Source organism: Eucalyptus grandis, chromosome 3 (assembly GCF_016545825.1).
Source record: "Eucalyptus grandis isolate ANBG69807.140 chromosome 3, ASM1654582v1, whole genome shotgun sequence".
Taxonomy (NCBI): Eukaryota; Viridiplantae; Streptophyta; class Magnoliopsida; order Myrtales; family Myrtaceae; genus Eucalyptus; species Eucalyptus grandis.
The window spans coordinates 6,253,330-6,272,211 of NC_052614.1; the positions used below are offsets into that span (position 1 = coordinate 6,253,330).

General features: G+C 39.8%; 2 protein-coding genes and 1 non-coding gene across 5 annotated transcripts in view; 2 read left to right on the plus strand and 1 right to left on the minus strand.

Moving 5' to 3' along the window:
* Nucleotides 1-629: 629 nt before the first annotated feature.
* Nucleotides 630-4,400, plus strand: LOC104436242 (probable beta-1,4-xylosyltransferase IRX9H). Its single transcript, XM_010048964.3, has 4 exons — nt 630-2,469; nt 2,922-3,171; nt 3,299-3,507; nt 4,110-4,400. Exons 1-3 carry the CDS (start codon nt 1,565-1,567, stop codon nt 3,467-3,469), a joined length of 1,326 nt encoding a protein of 441 aa, XP_010047266.2. The 5' UTR covers nt 630-1,564; the 3' UTR covers nt 3,470-3,507; nt 4,110-4,400.
* A 1,014-nt stretch (nt 4,401-5,414) lies between these two features.
* On the plus strand, nt 5,415-5,496 carry TRNAS-CGA. The gene has a single exon. It is a non-coding gene; the product is annotated as a tRNA-Ser (tRNA).
* Nucleotides 5,497-6,709: 1,213 nt separating this feature from the next.
* Nucleotides 6,710-18,882, minus strand: part of LOC104436243 (protein NRT1/ PTR FAMILY 1.2) — a 34,351-nt gene continuing 22,178 nt past the window's right edge. The window contains exons 1-5 of one of the 3 annotated variants that reach the window (XM_039310076.1): nt 10,376-10,923; nt 10,067-10,222; nt 9,745-9,962; nt 7,872-8,428; nt 6,710-7,784 (exon numbers count right to left, since the gene is read on the minus strand). In XM_039310076.1, the coding sequence (XP_039166010.1) occupies nt 6,899-7,784; nt 7,872-8,428; nt 9,745-9,962; nt 10,067-10,181 (1,776 nt within the window). In that variant the 5' untranslated portion in view covers nt 10,182-10,222; nt 10,376-10,923 and the 3' untranslated portion in view covers nt 6,710-6,898. Of the gene's footprint in view, nt 7,785-7,871; nt 8,429-9,744; nt 9,989-10,066; nt 10,924-18,882 lie in introns of those variants that run through there. The other 2 variants (XM_039310078.1, XM_039310077.1) reach the window with 2 other exon arrangements.

The window sequence follows — 18,882 nt, forward strand, 5'->3', positions numbered from 1 at the left end:
TGCATATTCTCTTCGACCGTAAATGATTGTATTACCTAATCATTTTTATTAAAACAAATTAGATGAAAGTCTATATAATTAATTCGTGAAAATTTCTGTCAAGCCCAAAAAAAAAAAAAAAAAAATCTCAAAATAGCCTAGGAAAAGCCCAAACTTCACGAAGTCAAGTTAGAGTGTCAAGCAAGTCCACCATTTTCCCCACATATCCCACTTACATAGTCATCCACTTGATTTGTCATATTATTTAGTTTGGCAAGGCGACATTAACTGTTTAATTCAAGCATTCTCAGCATACATCTCAGTCAAAACTGACATTCCCTTCATCATTCCAGTGGTCCAGTAATCAATCGCACTAATTATGGCCTTTCTCTTTAAGCCAACTAACAAATTGGCTTCGGCTCAAATGAAAAAACACGACAACCTCTGTTCTTGGGGACAGAAACATTCCTTAATCCGGTACGGCGATGCCAGCTGATCCTTGGTTTCCAAGAAAATGCTCGGCATGTTTGACCCCCAGCAAGGTGGAAAAACAGCTGCTTTTTATTTTTGCAAGATCCCCCGATCTCGATTGGCCACGTGAACAGACAGACGTGAACCCACAAGGCAAAAAACGAGAAAAAGAAAAATAGGAAACGAAAGTATTCTCACTGTGAATCACAACGTGATTGGCTGAATAATGCTCTCTGGCTTTTCGACCCCTGCTTTCAAGAACTATTCTTTCTCGCCTGTAGATCCAAAAGGAAGCACCTTTCGCTTTCAGCGGTCTTCTCTCTCTCGGTTTCGTTTCGAGCCATTGGAGCGAGCTTCCCGCGAGGCCGTAGAAGAAAGATCCGGAGCTCCGGGAGCCGGAGACTGCCGTTTCTCTTGCTCCCAAGTGCTGTTCTGTTTCGGATTTCGCCCACTTTCTTGCTGATTCTTGAGGTGACCCGAGTGTTTTGTCAAGTGTTTGAGCGTCACGACCTATGGAATGTAGATCTTTTCGGTTGCTGAACTGCAGATTTTGGTGCTTGTTTATGGTTTTGTTGGTGGGTTTGTTTTGATTCGAGATTTGCTTCTGGGAGTTTTGAGCTTGCCGTTCTTGGTGATTTTAGTTGGTTTAAGAGGTCAGTTAAAGCTCAGAACTTCCTGGTCCTTGATCGCGAGCTGCGCTCCGAAGTGAAGTGGGTTTCAAGAAGTTTTGCTTGAGGTGTGAGTGAATGGAAATTCGAGAATGCGGAGGCAATTATATGTTGGCTTCGATTGGCAGTTCACGAAATGTATGAGCACAATTGGCTCAGGATGGTGTCCTCAGGAGGGCACAAGCTTTGACCTTTTTTCTGTACCGGCGCGGTGGGCTGCAGGTTGATTTGTGTGTTTATCTGGTTGAGCTATTTGGGATATTGATTCTGGGGTGCTTAGGTGTTGATTTAAGATTCTTGCGCTTACAAAAAAGGGCCAGGACTATATTGTTGGTTCTATACAAATAGGGTCACATTAGATGGTGTTTGGTTGCATTTGCTCGTTCACTTAGCCCCTATAGGAAGCTGGAAATTGAAGCCGTTGAACCTTTGACCGATTTTTCACTATGGCATCCATCAGAAGGACCTTGTCCCCAGTTCCTCGACCTGGAACTCTGCTAAATGGCGAAGCCTGTTCAGTTTCATCTCCTTTGTCAAAGTCATCTTCTTGTGCCCCAACCCCAAGTCAAACACCATCAGGTGGAATACTGTCAATTTTGGTGGGTTCATTGGATTCTCTGGCTTTTGCACTCAGAGCTTTCTCTCAACGACCCTCTAGGCCTTACGATAGGCAAAAACCAAGAGGGCAAACTTGGAGAAGGGCATTATTTCATTTCTTCATTTGTTTTGTCATTGGGATGTTCATTGGAGTTACCCAATTTGCCTCAATGAATGCATCGATAAACTTCATTTCAAAGAACCATGCCATATCCTTTGAGCCGAGCACAACTTTCAGGAATAACCAGTTACAAGATGATGCAGCTAGAAATGCGACACCATTTTACAGTATGAACAATGAGAATGACTCTACCCTGCAGCTACAATCACATCAGCAGCTGTTGTATTCGATTGCTCAAAATAGCAGTAATAATGAATCAGCTGCTAAATATGCACATGTGGAAGTTCAGAAGCTTCTGATTGTTGTGACCCCAACACAGAGACACCCACTTCAGGCCTATTATCTTAATCGTCTGGCGCATACACTGAAGCTGGTACCACCTCCTTTGTTGTGGATAGTTGTGGAGATGACCTCACAGTCTCCAGAAACAGCTGACACCTTGAGGAAGACTGGTATCATCTATCGGCATCTCGTGTGCGATAAAAATCTGACCGAGGTCACAGATGTAAGAGTTCACCAAAGGAATGTGGCGTTATCTCACATTGAAACACATCATCTTGATGGAATAGTTTTCTTCGCAGATGAGGATAATATCTATGCAACCGATCTATTTGATCAAATGAGGCAAATTAGGTACTTTTCATCTACAACAAATTCTGCAGTTTTCTTTTCTGGCAGCAATACTTTGGTAATTCATGGTTCTATCTGGGAGATCCTCCTGAATTTGTGGTGGTATGGGTATATCTAAATCTAGAATTGGACTACTAAAGTGCCTAGCAGGAGATGCAAGAGTGAGCTTTAATGGTTGTTTGAGCATCAAGATCTCACCTGTTTTTGGACTGTTTCTGTAACTCATCCCCATTTAGATGCATATAGTTGGCCGTAATAAAATGCTTTCCATTTATTGACTAGCATGGCTATTGGAATTGGTGGATTGACTGTCTCCATCTTCCTATTGAGATGCTCCCTTTTGCAATATCCTACTTTTATCTAAAACTCAGCTAAACCTTCTTTTACAATGTTGTCACGCGATCTCCTTCTCCATGCTCTGTTCTAGTTAAACCTTATTTCCTTTCTTAATGTAGGCGCTTTGGAACTTGGCTGGTGGCCAAAGTGACAGATAGCAGAAGCAGAGCTGTATTGGAGGGTCCCATTTGTAATGGCACTACTGTACTTGGGTGGCATGCAACTGAATCAAGGAGGGGATTCAAAAGATTTTATGCCGACTTATCAGGATTTGCCTTCAATAGCACAGTACTATGGGATACCAAGAGATGGCACAGACCCACCCTCGAACCCATTAGGCAATTTGACACACCAAAAGACAAATTCCCAGTAATTGTCCTTCCCCTTCTGTTTTCTTGACCCCCATAATTAAAATTTCCAGACTGAAATAACCTGAATGCATTTTCTTGACTCATCTGCTATGACTGAGGTTTTACAATGTGATCTACATGTCTAGGTGAGCACATTAGTTGAACAAATTGTGGAGGATGAGAGCCAGATGGAAGGCTTACTCCAAAACTGCTCAAGGGTGATGGTTTGGCATCTTCATGTGGATTCATCTAGTTACTTTTATCCACAGAGTTGGTTGACAAAGAGTAATCTCAATGCCACTGCCTCACTGACATAGCAGTTTGTGGGGGGAAGTTGTTCAATTGATACTTCAAGGTAATGCAGTTTCTATTATCTCTATTCTCCGCATACCTTTTCAACAATATGTCTGGATGTAACAATTGTGGATTGTTGCTCTGTAGAAAAAAGACATCATAGGATTTGGTCCAATAAAGTTATTAGATGTTTTCCTTGACAATTAAACAAGACTAAACTTCAAATTTTTATAGCAGACAAAGTTAGATCAGTACATCCCACCATTGTAAAGGACTGAAATCTGCTGGCCATGGTAGTCATGCTTATGAGCTCTTCATTTGAACTGGTAAAAAAAGATGGTTACATTTTTTCCTTGCAATCTATCTTGGTGATTACGCAGAGACGAATTTTGGCTTTTAAGCCAGTTGTGTACAAATAAGAGGCCCCTACTCTACATTTTGCAGTTTTTGTTGCAATGTGATGACCAAGCAAAAAAGCCATTGTTTTGCGCACTTTAAAAGGCCAGTTTTACCTTGCTAATGAGATGGCGGTTCTGCATGAACAAGATCTTATATCATCACAAGATATCCTGCTCATATCAGCTTCTATTCTATAAGCTTATATTCTTCTGCCATCACAGCAGTAAGAAATCATCTCATGAGTACTTCCAATTTTTGCTGCAGCTGATGCATGTTTCAGAGGGATCTGATTCTACTAGGTCGGCATTCAAAACGAGGACCATCTGCCGAAGATTTCTCTTTACCTGAATTTTGCTTTGGTAGCATTGTATTCATCTCCTACGGTTTTGTAATTGTACAGTCATATGAGTCTCTTTATTTCTGGATCCTCTTGGATTCTTTAAGCAAGGATAAATCTCAATTGAGCTAGATTCAGCTCTGCCTGCTTTATATGTAAAAAACTGAGTAAAAAAGAGATAAATCAAGGCAGATTTAAACAACGATTTCTTGCTGCCAGGGTCATTTCTTTGATACCCAGGAGAAAAGTTTCATCTAAGAGCTTATCATCCCCATCACTCATTTACAATTTATATCCCCTTCTCAGATCTAAAACAACCAATATTTGAATTACAGCTCGTCAACAGAAAACCATATAGTTAGAGAAAATATTCCTTTGCTGGTTTTTACTTAGTCACTGTCATCCGCAAGGCACAGAACAAAAAAACGGTTATCAAGAGTGCAATTCTGATTTTGACATGTACTACTGAAAGCTTCAGGAGAATCTTGTTTAGCACTAGAGAATACGACATCATTTACTTCAATTTCTTTTTCTTTCCTTCTGAGTGAAGACGCAGCACCAATCTCTTGTGAACCCTCTTTTCCTAGTGGAGTTTTCACAGCAGCCTGAGATTTCAAACCTTTGCTTTCAGCTGGAGTCTCTGTCTTCTTACCTTTGATTGTCTGAAAATGACTCATGAGCAGATCGAGTGAAGATATAATCTCAACACTTTATACCCACCTTCGTCACGCCAGATTCCAGTTCCTTATTTCTCTTCCTAGTTCGATTTATTTTCGTGTAAGAATTCTCCATTTCGGCCGGTAGCTTAGAGGAATTTTTGCAATTTACCTGGTGCTATTATTCCATTGATGGTTTTAACCGATGAATCTTCACAATCTAACGGACTAAATAAATACATCTCTAGTCCTTGAAGAACTTGAGCAACATGTTTTATGCAAACACGAATGTTAATAACATGGATGTTAAAGAAGCATATCTAAGATATAAATAAGGAACATATGCTTTTAATTAAGTTTGCAAACATAAAATGGAATCGAAACTGGCAATGATCTCTCCTAATTTTGTTGAGATGTCGCAATCAGGACAAACTATCTGGAAGAAAAGGCTGACATTGGATACCTTTTCCAAGGTTTTGCATGGTCACTGCTAATTTGTCGGGAGTGACAGAGAAATCATGGCATTTACTACTTTATTAGTTAATCATATTGTTCTGCTAAATACCATCGCCAACCGTCGATATGTCCGAGTGGTTAAGGAGACAGACTCGAAATCTGTTGGGCTTTGCCTGCGCAGGTTCGAATCCTGCTGTCGACGACGTATCTTTTATTTTGAATCCCTTTTGCGTGTGCCTCAGTGTCAATTTGTATAAAATTATTGAGGCACTAGTCCTACATTTCCTTAATTGCATCTCGATCCGTTTTACATTTTGCGGGCATGTTAAATGTCGAGTGACTCCATCGTGCGTGATATTATATTCTGTGATCATTGAGCAATGGACATGAAATGAGGGGAGTTTAGTTCGAAGCAAGGCTTGAGCTAATTTAGATAGTATCTGACATAATGGGGAACATTCAAATCCTGAAATTTGGTGCATCTATATAGCCGACGCCATATATGTGATCTCTGCGCGAATAGAATAATATATACTGACGGATCATGTGAGATTCGCATGGCATTAGACTGAGACGTACGTACCATGCGATTAGCCACTTTTAACTCTTCTTATCGTCTGTTAGCTTCAATGGGTTTGACAGAAAATGAAGCACTTGAGAAGGTGGCAGAGCAATGGGTTAAGACCAAACATGATGGCGGAGCACAATCTCAATCTCGCCAATGCCACCAGAGTGCTGCACTTGTGCTCTGCTGCTGCACATTCTGCATCGGTCCTCGGGCTTTCCTTGCCGATTCCTACTTGCAATTTTGAAATCCCGGCAGGCTCATTGAGCAGCACATTCGTGATCGTCCGCCTGATCCTTTGTCTGTCTCTCCATGACCGCCTCTCAGCACCTCTGCATCTTGCATGTCAGTCCAATCCGCCCATCACCGGGTGAACCAGAGAACGACAATTGGGCTTTCTCTCTTGAGCCTTCAAATGGCAACACTGGCCATAGTCAAAAGCATCTGGGGGAAGACCGCAATCGATATAAGTTTCTCAGACGATGCACGAGGAGTGGCGGGCATCTCCATGACATGGCTGATCCCTGTGATATTGTCCAAGCGGCGTGGCACCGGGTGATTTATGTGGTTGCTCCAAACGAGTTCTACTACACCCGACTCCCCAAGATCATGTCTAGCATTGCATCATCTCTGTATCAAATGGGGCTGTCTGCTTGGTTGGTGAGTGTTGTTGATGACACATGATAATAAGATGAGGTAGAGAGATTTGGGTGTCTCACTGCACCATTAGGGGTCATTTGACTACTTTTTTTGGGTTGCTGTCTGTTACATTGGATGATGTTCCAGAGCTTTATGGTCCTCGTATGGGAGAGGAGGAAGTGGTAATAAGTGACCGTATATCAGACATTGGATTCACTACATAAAATCTCCATTCATGTCTTGTTAGTCATACCAAATAAGTGACCGTATATCAGACATGATTCCAGATATGTGACTCTAATCATGTAAAATGGTAATATACTGCTGACAGAAGTTTAATATACATGCCATATTGACTAATGGTCAAAGGAAGAAGAAAAAATCACTTCCTTTGCCTAATTCAAGAAGTGACACTGATGTCTTCATCTGCCATTCTACTTGAAGCACCATCACCACCTTCTCCTTTGCAGGGCCCATAGGCCTCGCCGCAAGCAAGAAAGTACACAAAGTTGAGGGTGCTAAAACAAGTGATGACCCAAAAGTAGTAATCATAGTGCCCCTTGTTGATATCACTCCCAACCCAGCCCTCCATCTCTCCTCTCTCAGTAACCAACTGGACAATGCTGATTATGAGGCTGGCCACCAGGTTCCCCACTGCCATGCTGACCCCGAACAGAGTAGCGGCGATGCTAGACATGGTCTTAGGCAACTCCGAGTAATAGAACTGGTTTTGTGCGATCGCATTGAAGCCCTCAGCAATGCCGATCAGAATATAGTACAGAAGTAGCCACATCGCAGACATTTTTACCACCCCCATTCCATCCAAATGTTCTTCCTCTGTGGCGACTCTTCGCCTAACTGATTCCACGATGGCCAACACTGACGTTGCGAAGATGGATATAACGAGCCCAGACCCCATCCTCTGTTTCAAGCTTGGATAGACTGGCTTTCCAATGATTGCAGAGGCAAGACGGAGGAATACACGGTTGTAGAGAGCAACGAATGCTAGCAAAGAGAGAACCACGAAAGTGTTGAAGGAGCCTGCGGGGATTTCGAAATTTGGGGTGACGCGTCGGTCCATGGAGGTGACAAGGAGTACTAAGAAGGTGTTCTGGTTGCTGGCCACGGCCAACATGATTCCGGTTGACCATAATGGGATTATGTTGATTAGCGATTTCAGCTCTTCGACTTGGTCAACTGTGCAGAGACTCCATGGATCCAGGGCCTTCCCATCTGTGAGGTGCAGTTGGTCAGTCTCTCTGATGACGCAAGCTTTGTTCAGAAACCTGAAGAATTGAGTAAAGAAAATTCAAGGATACAGTCTAGAAATGCGATAGCCAGGTAAATCACATTGCAAGTATGCCCAAAAGCACCTCAATTTTTCGCTCGGGGCTTGAAGCATCGATCCTTTTCCAATATAATATGATTCGTCTGGTCGCAAGGATGACAGCTTGATGCTTCTGTTTCTAAAGGCAGCTACAGCGACTTGGAAGAACCTTGTGAGCAGGCTTGATTCTACCTTCAGTTTGAAGTAGAAAGGCGATGCCAAGAAGAATGAGAAGGTCGATATGAACATGAGCACAGCGGGGACTCCAAAACCAACTTTCCACCCTGCGGTATCTTGAATGTACACTATGCAGGTCATCGCGACCATCACTGAGGCCATGACCGAAACATAGTACCAACTGAAATACTTCTGTAACAAGTTGCCTGAATTCTTGGAGTTTGCTCCTGTTTTTATTTGGTCAGCGCCAAACGCTAAGGCAGATGATCTTACGCCTCCGGATCCTATGGACATGAGGCCAAAGGAAGAATATAGGAGCAACAACTGCGCTGTGGTTGCTGATCCGCAAGTGTCCTTGCTGAACTCATCACAAGAAGGCGGCCTTGCTTCAGGAAACACCGTTGTTAACCATAGAAGAATCATTCCCTGGTATATGAAACATGGGTTATTCTGATCCAGTCACTAAAACTATTCAAACTTTGCATGATTTCACAAATCTGCTATACATAAGGCAATTCAACATATAATGTTGCTCTTTTCTATTCAAGATAAGATCAAGAACACAAAATCCACAAGAACTGGCCCTGCAATGAAAATCAGAAAATCCACAACGTCTAAAGCACTTTCCAGTGTCTTACAGGAACCAAAAGGAAAGAAGACAGAATCAGAATACTACAAGAAAGTACAGAAAATGTGAACACAACAGACAAGTTGATGTTGTGGGCGCAAAAATGTTACAACTCGCGGGCACATCCTTGACTCTTGCTTAGCGACTAAGGTAAGGCGTTTAGAGCCCGGTTTAGACTCCATGGTGGGACGATCAAAGGCTTTTGGAGCACCTGACCAATTGTATTTGGATTTCGAATCCTCTGGTCCACTAATTTGAATGAAGGTGTTGAACTTGGAAGATGATAAGTCAACTGAGACTTCATTCACTAAATGCACAAAAACATTTTTCTACCTTTTCTGTTTGGATTAAAACATAAATCTCTTATGCTAAAATCTGCACAGCCACGAGTGAGGGGATCTCCAAACTTTGCTCGAGGCCAAAAGCTAAGAAGCCGGCTATTTTGTTCATTAAACCCTGGTTAACGTGAATTCCAACAACAGACGAATCAGACAAATGCCCAGAAAAGGCACGGCATCATATGAATCCTCGATAAGGACCCGTGCTGTTTCATTGTTTCGCATGTCACTTTCCACCCACCCAACAAGAAGACGTGCAAGCCTATCGTGATCATCCTCAATGACAGTGGGTGATTCGCGGATGAAAAGGAATCCAGAAGCAACGGTGATGGCATTGGCAAAAAACCCAAAAATAAAAAAAAAAAAAAAGATAAGATCCAAGCAATAATTTCACGAAATGAATGAGGTAATCTATATAGTAATTGTAGGTTTTCCATCGTAGAAACTTTTTGATTTACAAAATTATATTTGTTAAATTGACATCGTTGACTTTTATCTTGTATATCACTTTCATGAATCAGTTCATGTGTCCTAAAGCATCAATCTTGATTATCTCCTCTTTCAAGGGCGATTAGAGGGTTAGATTATGGTTCAATCAGTGGGACAGATTGAACTTCAAGAAATAGCGAATGGTCTTCGTAGGGCGATTTAATCAACATCGGTAAATCGAGCACACAGATTAGTTATCGTTGCGACTCCTTTTTTTCTGGAAAAACCAGATGCTGTGTAACAGAATTTCATTCTAATAGCATTGACTGACATGATGAATCTATTACCAGGAGACTGGCGATGGAACCGAACCCGATCATTGCGTAGCGGCCGAAGTAGGAGTCGGCAAGGAAAGCGCCGATGATTGGGAGGAAATTGGTGGCGGCGGACCAGAGGAAGAGGACGTTGGCAGCGGCGACATTCTCTAAGTGGTACTCTCGGGTCAAGTACAACACCATGTTGGGCAGCAGTCCGAAGCTCGCCACTTTCTCAAACGCCTCATTCGCTGCACATATAAACACACCCCCAATCCTGGAATGAACGAAACCATACACAGACATGATCATGCAATGAACGAACATGTACACGATATGTGTATGAATCCTATACCAATTATGAAAGGGATGGTTCTGAGGCCACCCTTTGGGGTTGGGTTCTCCAGGAGCGGCCCTCTGATCATCTTCTTGGCCGGTGGATCACAAGAACGGTCACCCATCTGACTCATGTTCGCTCTTCACGCAGAGAGAGAGAGAGAGAGAGAGAGAACTAAAGGGACATGAAACGCGAGCACAAAGTCAGAGAAATGTTAGCTGAGAAGGAGATTATACAGCAGGGAACGCCGGCATCGAAAGGGGCTAGAGAAACTAGAGTAAAAATAAATAAATATCAAGAGGAAGTTGCGTGAACGTCGACACGTACGAGGGGAGTGGCTTGACTGGTCCTGCCACTGCTCAACAGGTTGCTCCGAGGTCTCCGAGGTGGTTACATCTTGGAGAATCACCGACAACCCCCACGAGGCCGTCACGCCTCCTCGTCCCTTCGTCCACCCTGAAACCAAACCACTTTTAAGGAACGACAATTTCAGAACCAGAATCTTCTCGTTCGAAACCTTCGTCCTAAAGTTGAAAATCTTGCGAACATGAAGCTTTCACCGTTAGAATTTTTCAATCCTTGACCAACCGGATTTCAACGTCAACCAAAACGAGGGATCGACACATCAGCCCTTACGTAATCTCCCCGTTCTTTTGTCTTGCTTTTCGTCATTTGAGGTCAGACGGTGCATCGAATCAAACGGCTTACGTAGTGGTTGCTTTTTCTTCGACAGCGCTCCAGGATCGGTATCGAGACTTCATTAAGTTTCCTGAGATGGGTTGTTTGGATCTGGTCCGATCGATTTTGATATTCAAGATATGAAAGTGAGGTCTTTTGACGAACGGTGATCGCAAAAGAAATCACGGAAACTGCTAATCAGGTGACGTGCAAGATATTAGCGTGTAGGTTATTGTACCTATCAGCCCTTCAATGAACGGTTGTTGTTCAACGAGTGTTGCTTACAGAAATAAGATATTTTCACCAATAATTTGTGGAATGGCATCTTACACGTAAAGATGGACCAACAAAGGCCAGCCAACAGTCATGGACCACAAGCAAGGGCAATTGAGGGCCTTACAGCCTCGTTAGGCTTAGAAGAAGAAAAAAAAAAAGTAAAAAAAAAGGAAAGAAAAAAATTATTTAAAAATTTAGAAAATTTTAAAAATATTAAAAAAATTATCCGCGTTAGGTCTTGTCAATCATACTACGTAAGGCGGCCGGCAATCACGTTAGAGATTTCTAGCCAAAATTGACTAGAAAGATTACATTAGCAAAGTGTACTAGGTCCATTTTTACAATTTCCCTAGAAATAAGCTATAATGCAAATAGCTGTTGCATTTTAATTCAATAGAGCTGTAATATATATTATGTTGTTTGGTCTAAGTAATGTGTTGTCTGTTACGCTATTTGGTTTCATAAATTATAAATGTATCAAGGGGAAATAGCATCAACATTCTCAAAATACCCCTTAAATAAAAATTAGAGGGGATATAAAATAATCTAATACTTGTAGAGTCAGTGAAAAAAAAATGGTACTTTTGGAATAATGATTAGATATGGGTCCATGTAATAGCCATTAGTGCAAGTTTACATTACAAAAGGCAGCCAACTTGTAATAGACGTATAATGTAATAGTCTTTATTGAAACCAAACATTCTGGGAGCGTCTTCGGTTAAAATTAAATTGTGCAAAATCATGTGGTTCTTACCATGCTCTATGAAAGTCCCTATGTCACCACGATCTATACGAGACTTATGAGTTCCCCTTTAGCTTAGCTTAGAAAGGATGGACTCTACCCATTATTTCAATATGCATAATGTGGTTTGTTAAATAACAGTGAAGATTGATTCAAGTCAAAATTGGTTCTATCCGAGCCAGTTCTCAAGTAGAACTTGTTTAGACCACCAATTCGGAATTTAAACTGGTTTGGCCTTAGCTGGTCCGCAGAATTTCTACCCAGGAACCTGCCTTGTTCCCCAGAAAGCCGGCCGGTTATCTGGTTCAACCGGGAAGGACTGGTGCTCAGTGCGATGGTTGTTATTGTAGCGGCAAACCGTAGAAACTTAAGGCCAAGGCCAGAAAGAGATGGCCCAATGGCGGCCCAATTTAAAGCTTAAGACGAAATGGTTTTGGGTCTTTCTCTGTAGCCACAGGGACATCTCTGGAAAGCCCACTAAAGTGCGAATCCCGAAGCTACAAGGAAAGCAAAACTTATTGTTCTTCTCCGACGCGCTTGAAAGCTACTTCGCATTGTATCCATCATTCAGTCACTTCTCATCGCTAAAATCATCCTAGGTGGGTTTACAGGACGAAATTCTCCTAACCCTCGAGTCCCCACGAACGAAATGCAAATCGTACTCACTTGATTAGCTCAATTTGTGCTGTTCAATCACAATTGAACGATAGTGGACGACGGCGACGGGGACGGCTAAACGGACACTCATTTTTTAAGATGCACACATCTCTATGCACTCACTCATTGTTCGATGATGTGCGTCAGATGAATCTTTCCAATATGAAATGGGAGCCTTGAGCTTTCCCCTTCAAAATCAAGAATCTGCAGCGCTTAGTAAACCGTCAGTAATGGCAGGCCTTCGTTTGTATAGCCTTTTGTAAGGTAGGGTGTAGGAGAATGAGTGCATACCCACTTTCTTAACAATCCATGTATACTCATATGATTCTCTACTGTAATTATTTGGGCAGTGCAAGGTGGGACACTCCCATTAGCTCGTGTGCAGGATTTAATTTTGATTTCGAGACCATGATTAGTGATAACAGCAATCATGAAGGAGTCAGCACTTAAGAGCTAGCCCTACCCCCTTCCACGTATGGTGCCTCTACGTTGAAGTCTCAACTTAATCTTCAATCTTTTCTTCTTCTTCTTTTTCATTTGTGGGATTAGAAACCTTTAAAAAATGTCTTGCACGAGTGCAAGTAGGTCAGCTCCACAGCCACGATAAGATTCCAATTCGGTACTATAATCTAGGGTATAATATCATTAAGAGTAATGCTCCTTTTGTCTACTTATGATGTTTAATTTGGGAACTTTGCATGTGTAATATAGTCCCTGAAAATCCTTCCACTTTATGGGACTGTATGGTCTCTATACATAGATGCTGTGTTCATTATATTGTCTTGAATGATCGAAAGATGCAGAGGAAGGGAACATGAATATTTACTATATATGGCTGAAAGGTGTGTGATTGGAATGGTGTTTTGTGCACAAATACGGTTTTGAGGATTTTTAGGAACAATTATAATTGAGGGCCTCTTTGTTCGTGTATTTTTGAATAAGCGATTTTTTGCTTTCCGACACAAAATTTAAGATGACATCCAAATTTTAGCTAAAGGGTGTGTGATTGGAATGGTTCCATGCATGAATACGGTTTTGAGGATTTTTAGGAACAATTATTATTGAGGGCCTCTTTGTTTGTGTTTTTTTGAAAAGGAAGGAGCGACTTTTTGCTTTCTGATGCAAAATTTAAGATAACATCCAAATTTCAAGAGATTGTGAAAAATTATGTGTTAACATTCGTATATTTTTGTATGATGGTCACAGCTCATTCCTCTCATCACTAGTAGTGTCCTTTCTTATCATGCACCGAGCATTTCCCTCTACAACTTAAATCCGATCATGTTCAAGCCACGTGTGGGAGGATACTTTTAAGGGGGCTTGAACAAGACTATTTAGCATAACGCTTGCCTAATTGGGCCTCGGAATTTGATAAGTAATATTTTCATTATGAGTAGGTGTGGGGAATAAATTAGGCGCGACCTAAGAGGTCAGCCACACTCGAGTATGTACATTGGTAAACACCGTTGTAACTATTAGAAATTAAACTAAATTCATCGGTACCAAAAACTGTTTGATATCCGCATTAAAGATGAGTCATAATAATAGTGTTATCTTTGATGAGTGTTCATCATTATCTATAATGAGTCTGTTTGTAATTCTAGATGTAGTGATTGTTTTTAGAGATATGGTGAAATATGATGAGATAAGATGAGATATGATGATTGTTTTGTTAGTTTTTAGATCTTATCTGAAACACTAGTTTAATCTAATGAGAAGAGCAAAGGTTATGTAACAATTCTATAAATAGTAGAATATTGTGATTGTTTTTTGCTAAGGTGAAATAAATCTATAGGCCTATCTATCTTTTCTCTTCCTTGCGTGAGTTGTGAGCATTTCACATTCAAATTACTTCTATCAAAATGGTATCGAAACTTACGGTTTGTGATCATAGTGTCAACAAACAACCAGCTTCCTCTTCAATACTCTTGTCTTACCAAAGAAAATTATGGTAACTGGGCCGTTAGAATGAAAGCTCTACTTGGCACCTATGGTGTGTGGGAACTCATCAACACTAGCTATGATGAGCTAGATGATGAAGCTACCTTGAACCAGAATTAGAGGAATACCTCGAAGAAGGTTTGTTCGAAAGATGAATATGCCTTGTCTATTATCTATCAAGCTTTAGATGATTTCATGTTTGCAAATGTGTCGAACACCACCGCTGTTAAAGAGGCATGGAAGATTCTTCGCAACACACATCAAGGAGTACAGAAAGTTGAGAAGATTCGCCTTCAAACCTTGAGAGGTGAAATAATTTGAATTGATTGCTAAATATTTCACAAGAGTTTTGGTGATTGTCAATCAAATGAAAAGAAGCACAAAAGACGTTTTGGATGTTCGTGTTGTCGAGAAAATACTTATGTCCTTAGACAAGAAGTACGACTACATCGGTGTTGCAATTGAAGAATCCAAAAACTTGAATGCCATGACGATTGATGAGCTTATGGGTTCATTACAAGCCCATGAAGAAAGGTTCAGGAGAAAAAATATTGAACCAATGGAGGAAGTTCTCCAAATGTGATTGACCACCCGAGATGAGAATGAGCAAAGAAGAGAACTCACACAAACTTGTTGGAAAAACCAAGATTGTGATTATGGTTGAGGCCGAGGTCACTTTCAAGGAAGAGGTCGTGGACGAAGCAGAGGAAATGCTGCTCAAAGTGATGGTAGATACCCATATCAAAGAGGTGTTCGTGAAAGAGGAAAGAACTTGACGGGCTAACGGTATGATAAATCTAAAATTCGATATTATCATTGTAATAAACTTGGCCATTATGCTACTAAGTGTTGGAATAAGGAGAGTAGTAGAGTAGATAGAAAGGCAAACTTGGTGAATGATGCCAATCAAGTTCTATTATCATCGTTCTTCTATTATCATTGTTCAAAGAAGATGAAGGAGGTCAAATTGATACATGGTATTAAGATACTGTGCAAGCAATCACATGTGTGCGAGAAAAGAGATGTTTATCGAGTTAGATGAGACAATTAAAGGGAAAACCTCTTTTGCTAATAACTCCAAAATTCTTGTTTAAAGCAAAGGTACAATTCTGATTCGCTTGAAGAATGGTGCATGTCAGTTTATTACTAATGTTTACCATGTCCCGAAAATGTCAAGCAATATTTTGAGTTTGGGATAGTTTATGAAGAAAGGCTATATTGTTCATATGAAAGATCTTAGTCTTATGCTAAGAAACATAAATAATAAACTAATTGCAGAATGTAAAGATGTCAAAAAACATGATGTTTACTATCAATATAAAGAATGATATGTCTCGATATCTGAAAGTGTGCACGGATGATCCTTCATGGTTGTGGCATTTAAGGTTTGGCCATCTCAACTTTGGCAGACTTAATTTGCTTTCTCGCAAGAAGATGATTTATGGCTTACCACATATTGATCATCCCGATCAATTATGTGAAGGGTGTATTATCGGTAAGCATTCCGGAACTAGTTTTCCAAAATAAGTGACTTATTGAGTGAAGAAGCCGTTTGAGTTGATTAATTCTGACGTTTGTGGCCTAATCATTTCTCAATCATATGGTAATCATTGATATTTTGTTACCTATATTGATAATTTTACTCAATTTTTTTTAATGAAAAGACATGATTGTTTGATATGTTCAAACAATTCAAGAACTTGGCTGAAAAGGAGAGTGGCTATTTTAATAAAGTTATGAGGACTGATCGTGGCAAAGAATTCACCTCAGCCATATTCAATAAATTCTGTGAGGATCATGGTATTTGGCATTACTTGACGACTATGAATTCTCCTCAACAAAATGGTGTGGATGAACAGAAAAATAAAACCATTCTCAACATGGTTTGGAGCATGTTGAAGAGCAAAAAATTGTCTAAAGAGCTTTGGGCTAAAGTTGTTTTGTGTGTGGTCTATCTTCAAAATAGATGTCCCACATTTGAACTTAAAGGCATAACTCCACGAGGAGCATGGACATGGAGAATACCAAGTATTTCACACTTGAGAATTTTCAAGAGCATTGCCTATGCTCATGTCCCGAACCATAAAAGATTAAAGTTAGAAGACGAGCAAAAAGCTCATCTTTATTGGGTATGACTACTCATCCAAAACCTATAGATTATTTGATCATAACGCTTTGAAAGTGTATGTAAGCAGAGATGTCAAGTTCGATGAAGATGGTACATGGTAAGACAACCCAAAAGATGAAGTGAATGTTCATAATGATATTGATCAAACAGAGTTGAAGGATCATTCTACACATTCTTCTCCAATATCGTCTTCAAGTTCATCATCGCCAACCTCTTCAAACAGTGTCGATGAACCACTAATGCCAAGATCAAGGAGATTGTCTGACATTTATGAAGCTACCGATGAGGTTCACCTTGTATGTCTTCTTGCATATTGTGAAGCACTTGTCTATGATGACGAGGCCAAAGAAGAAAAATGGAGAAAAGTCATGAATGAAAAAATTGATGCCATTGAGAACAATCAAACATGGGAGCTTGCCAATCTTCTGAAGGACAAGAAATTGACTGGAGTCAAATGGGTGTACAAGAAGAACAAGAAATGAGAAGTAAAAAGATACAATGCTAGATTAGTTGTGAAAGAGGTACAAGCAAAAAGCTGAAATCAACTATGATGAAGTTTTTGCCCCAGTCATTCGCGTGAAAACAATTACATTGATTATTTCTATCATTGTTCAAAGTAATTGGCGAATTTATCAAATTGATGTCAAATCAGCATTTTTGAATGGCATCTTGAAGAAGAGATTTATGTTAAACAACCTGAAAGGTTTGCTGCAAAAGGTCATAAAGACAAAGTGCTGAAGTTGAAGAGAGCTCTATATGGGCTTAAACAAGCACTGAGAGCATGGAATTCCATAATTGATTCATATTTCAAGGCGAATAAATTCTCTCAATGTCCATATGAGCATGCACTCTATTTGAAGCAAGAAAAAGGTGATGTTCTACTCGCCTGATTATATGTCGATGACCTTGTTTTTATAGGAAATAATTCGGTGATAATTGATGCTTTTAAGACATTGATGGTGAAAGAATTTGAGATAATTGATAATGGTCTCATGGATTATTTCTTTGGGATTGAAATGAAGCAAAGTGCCAAGGGGTTTTTATTTACTAAAAGGACATGTAGAAAATATCCTTGAAAAATTCAATATGAAGAATTGTACTATGGTCAATACACAAATGGAGTGCGGAACTAAGCTTTCAAAGTTTGATGATGGTGTTGATCTTAATTCGACATATTATATAAGCTTGATAGGGAGTTTGAGATACTTGACATGCATGAGACCAGATATTATGTATAGTATTAGAGTTGTGAGTCGATAGATGGAAAAGCCAAACTCATCTCATCTTGGAGCTGCAAAGAGGATACTTTAGTACATCAAATATACTACTTCTCATGGCGTACACTACTATCGCTCCTAATTCTTCCAACTTAGAGCTTATTAGGATAGTGATTATGGTGGAGATGTTGATGATCGAAAGAGTATTACAGGCTTTGTATTTTTCTTGTGTGACACTCTTTTGATGTGGTTTTTAAAAAAGCAACCTAATTTCACTCTATCAACATGTGAAACTGAATGTGAAATTGCATCATCATGTGTTTGTCATGCAATTTGTTGAGAAGACTACTCAAAGATATTCTTATGGAGCAGAAAAAAAACAACTGAGATTTTTGTTGATAATGTTACTATTATTGCAATGAGGAAAAATCCAGTTTTTCATGAATGGAGCAAATATATCAATGTTCGATATCACTTCATTTGAGATCAGATTAAAGAGAATGGGGTTGAAGTGTTGCATGTGAAGACAGGGGATGAAGTAGCAAACATTTTTATCAAATCTCTCAAGATCGATTCTTTCCGAAAGTTCAAGAGCCTGCATAATTCTAGATGTAGTGATTGTTTTTAAAGATATTGTGAAATATGATGAGATAAGGTGAGATAAGGTGATTGCTTTGTTAGTTTCCAGATCTTATTTGGAACATTAACTTTATTTATTAGAAAGAGCAAAGGTCATGTAACAAGTTTATAAATAGTGGAGTTTTGTAATTGTTTTTTGTTAAAGTGAAATAAATCTACAGGCCTATCTATATTCTACTCTTCCTTGTGTGAGTTGTAAGTGTTTTCCTTCAAATTACTTCCATTAGTAACATGGTAAAATACTCAATCCACGCGATGAATTTAGATCCATTTACCACTGTCGATCCAATGCAAATTCAATTAATGAACTAAATTATGTGATGAATACTTCTAAAAACTATATGCTATGAAGTTTAACAATAAATTTTTTGATTAGGGACTAAAGATTTATCCCTAATTTTCTACATAATTAATTCCTAAATGATTAACAAAAATTTAGGCATCAACAATGGAAATCTCCAATTCAGTGTTTAAATAGAATACATAAATATGAATATCTATTAGAAAGGCAAATATAGATTTTATTTCCTTCTTTATCAGTTTGACCCAAATCATC

Bases quoted from the DNA above. Each gene is read 5' to 3' on its own strand.
- LOC104436242 (XM_010048964.3), top strand. From the start codon at position 1,565: ATGGCATCCATCAGAAGGACCTTGTCCCCAGTTCCTCGACCTGGAACT. The intron at 2,470-2,921 runs GTACTTTTCATC...TTCTTAATGTAG, and splicing joins GATCAAATGAGGCAAATTAG to GCGCTTTGGAACTTGGCTGG. The intron at 3,172-3,298 runs GTAATTGTCCTT...CTACATGTCTAG, and splicing joins CACCAAAAGACAAATTCCCA to GTGAGCACATTAGTTGAACA.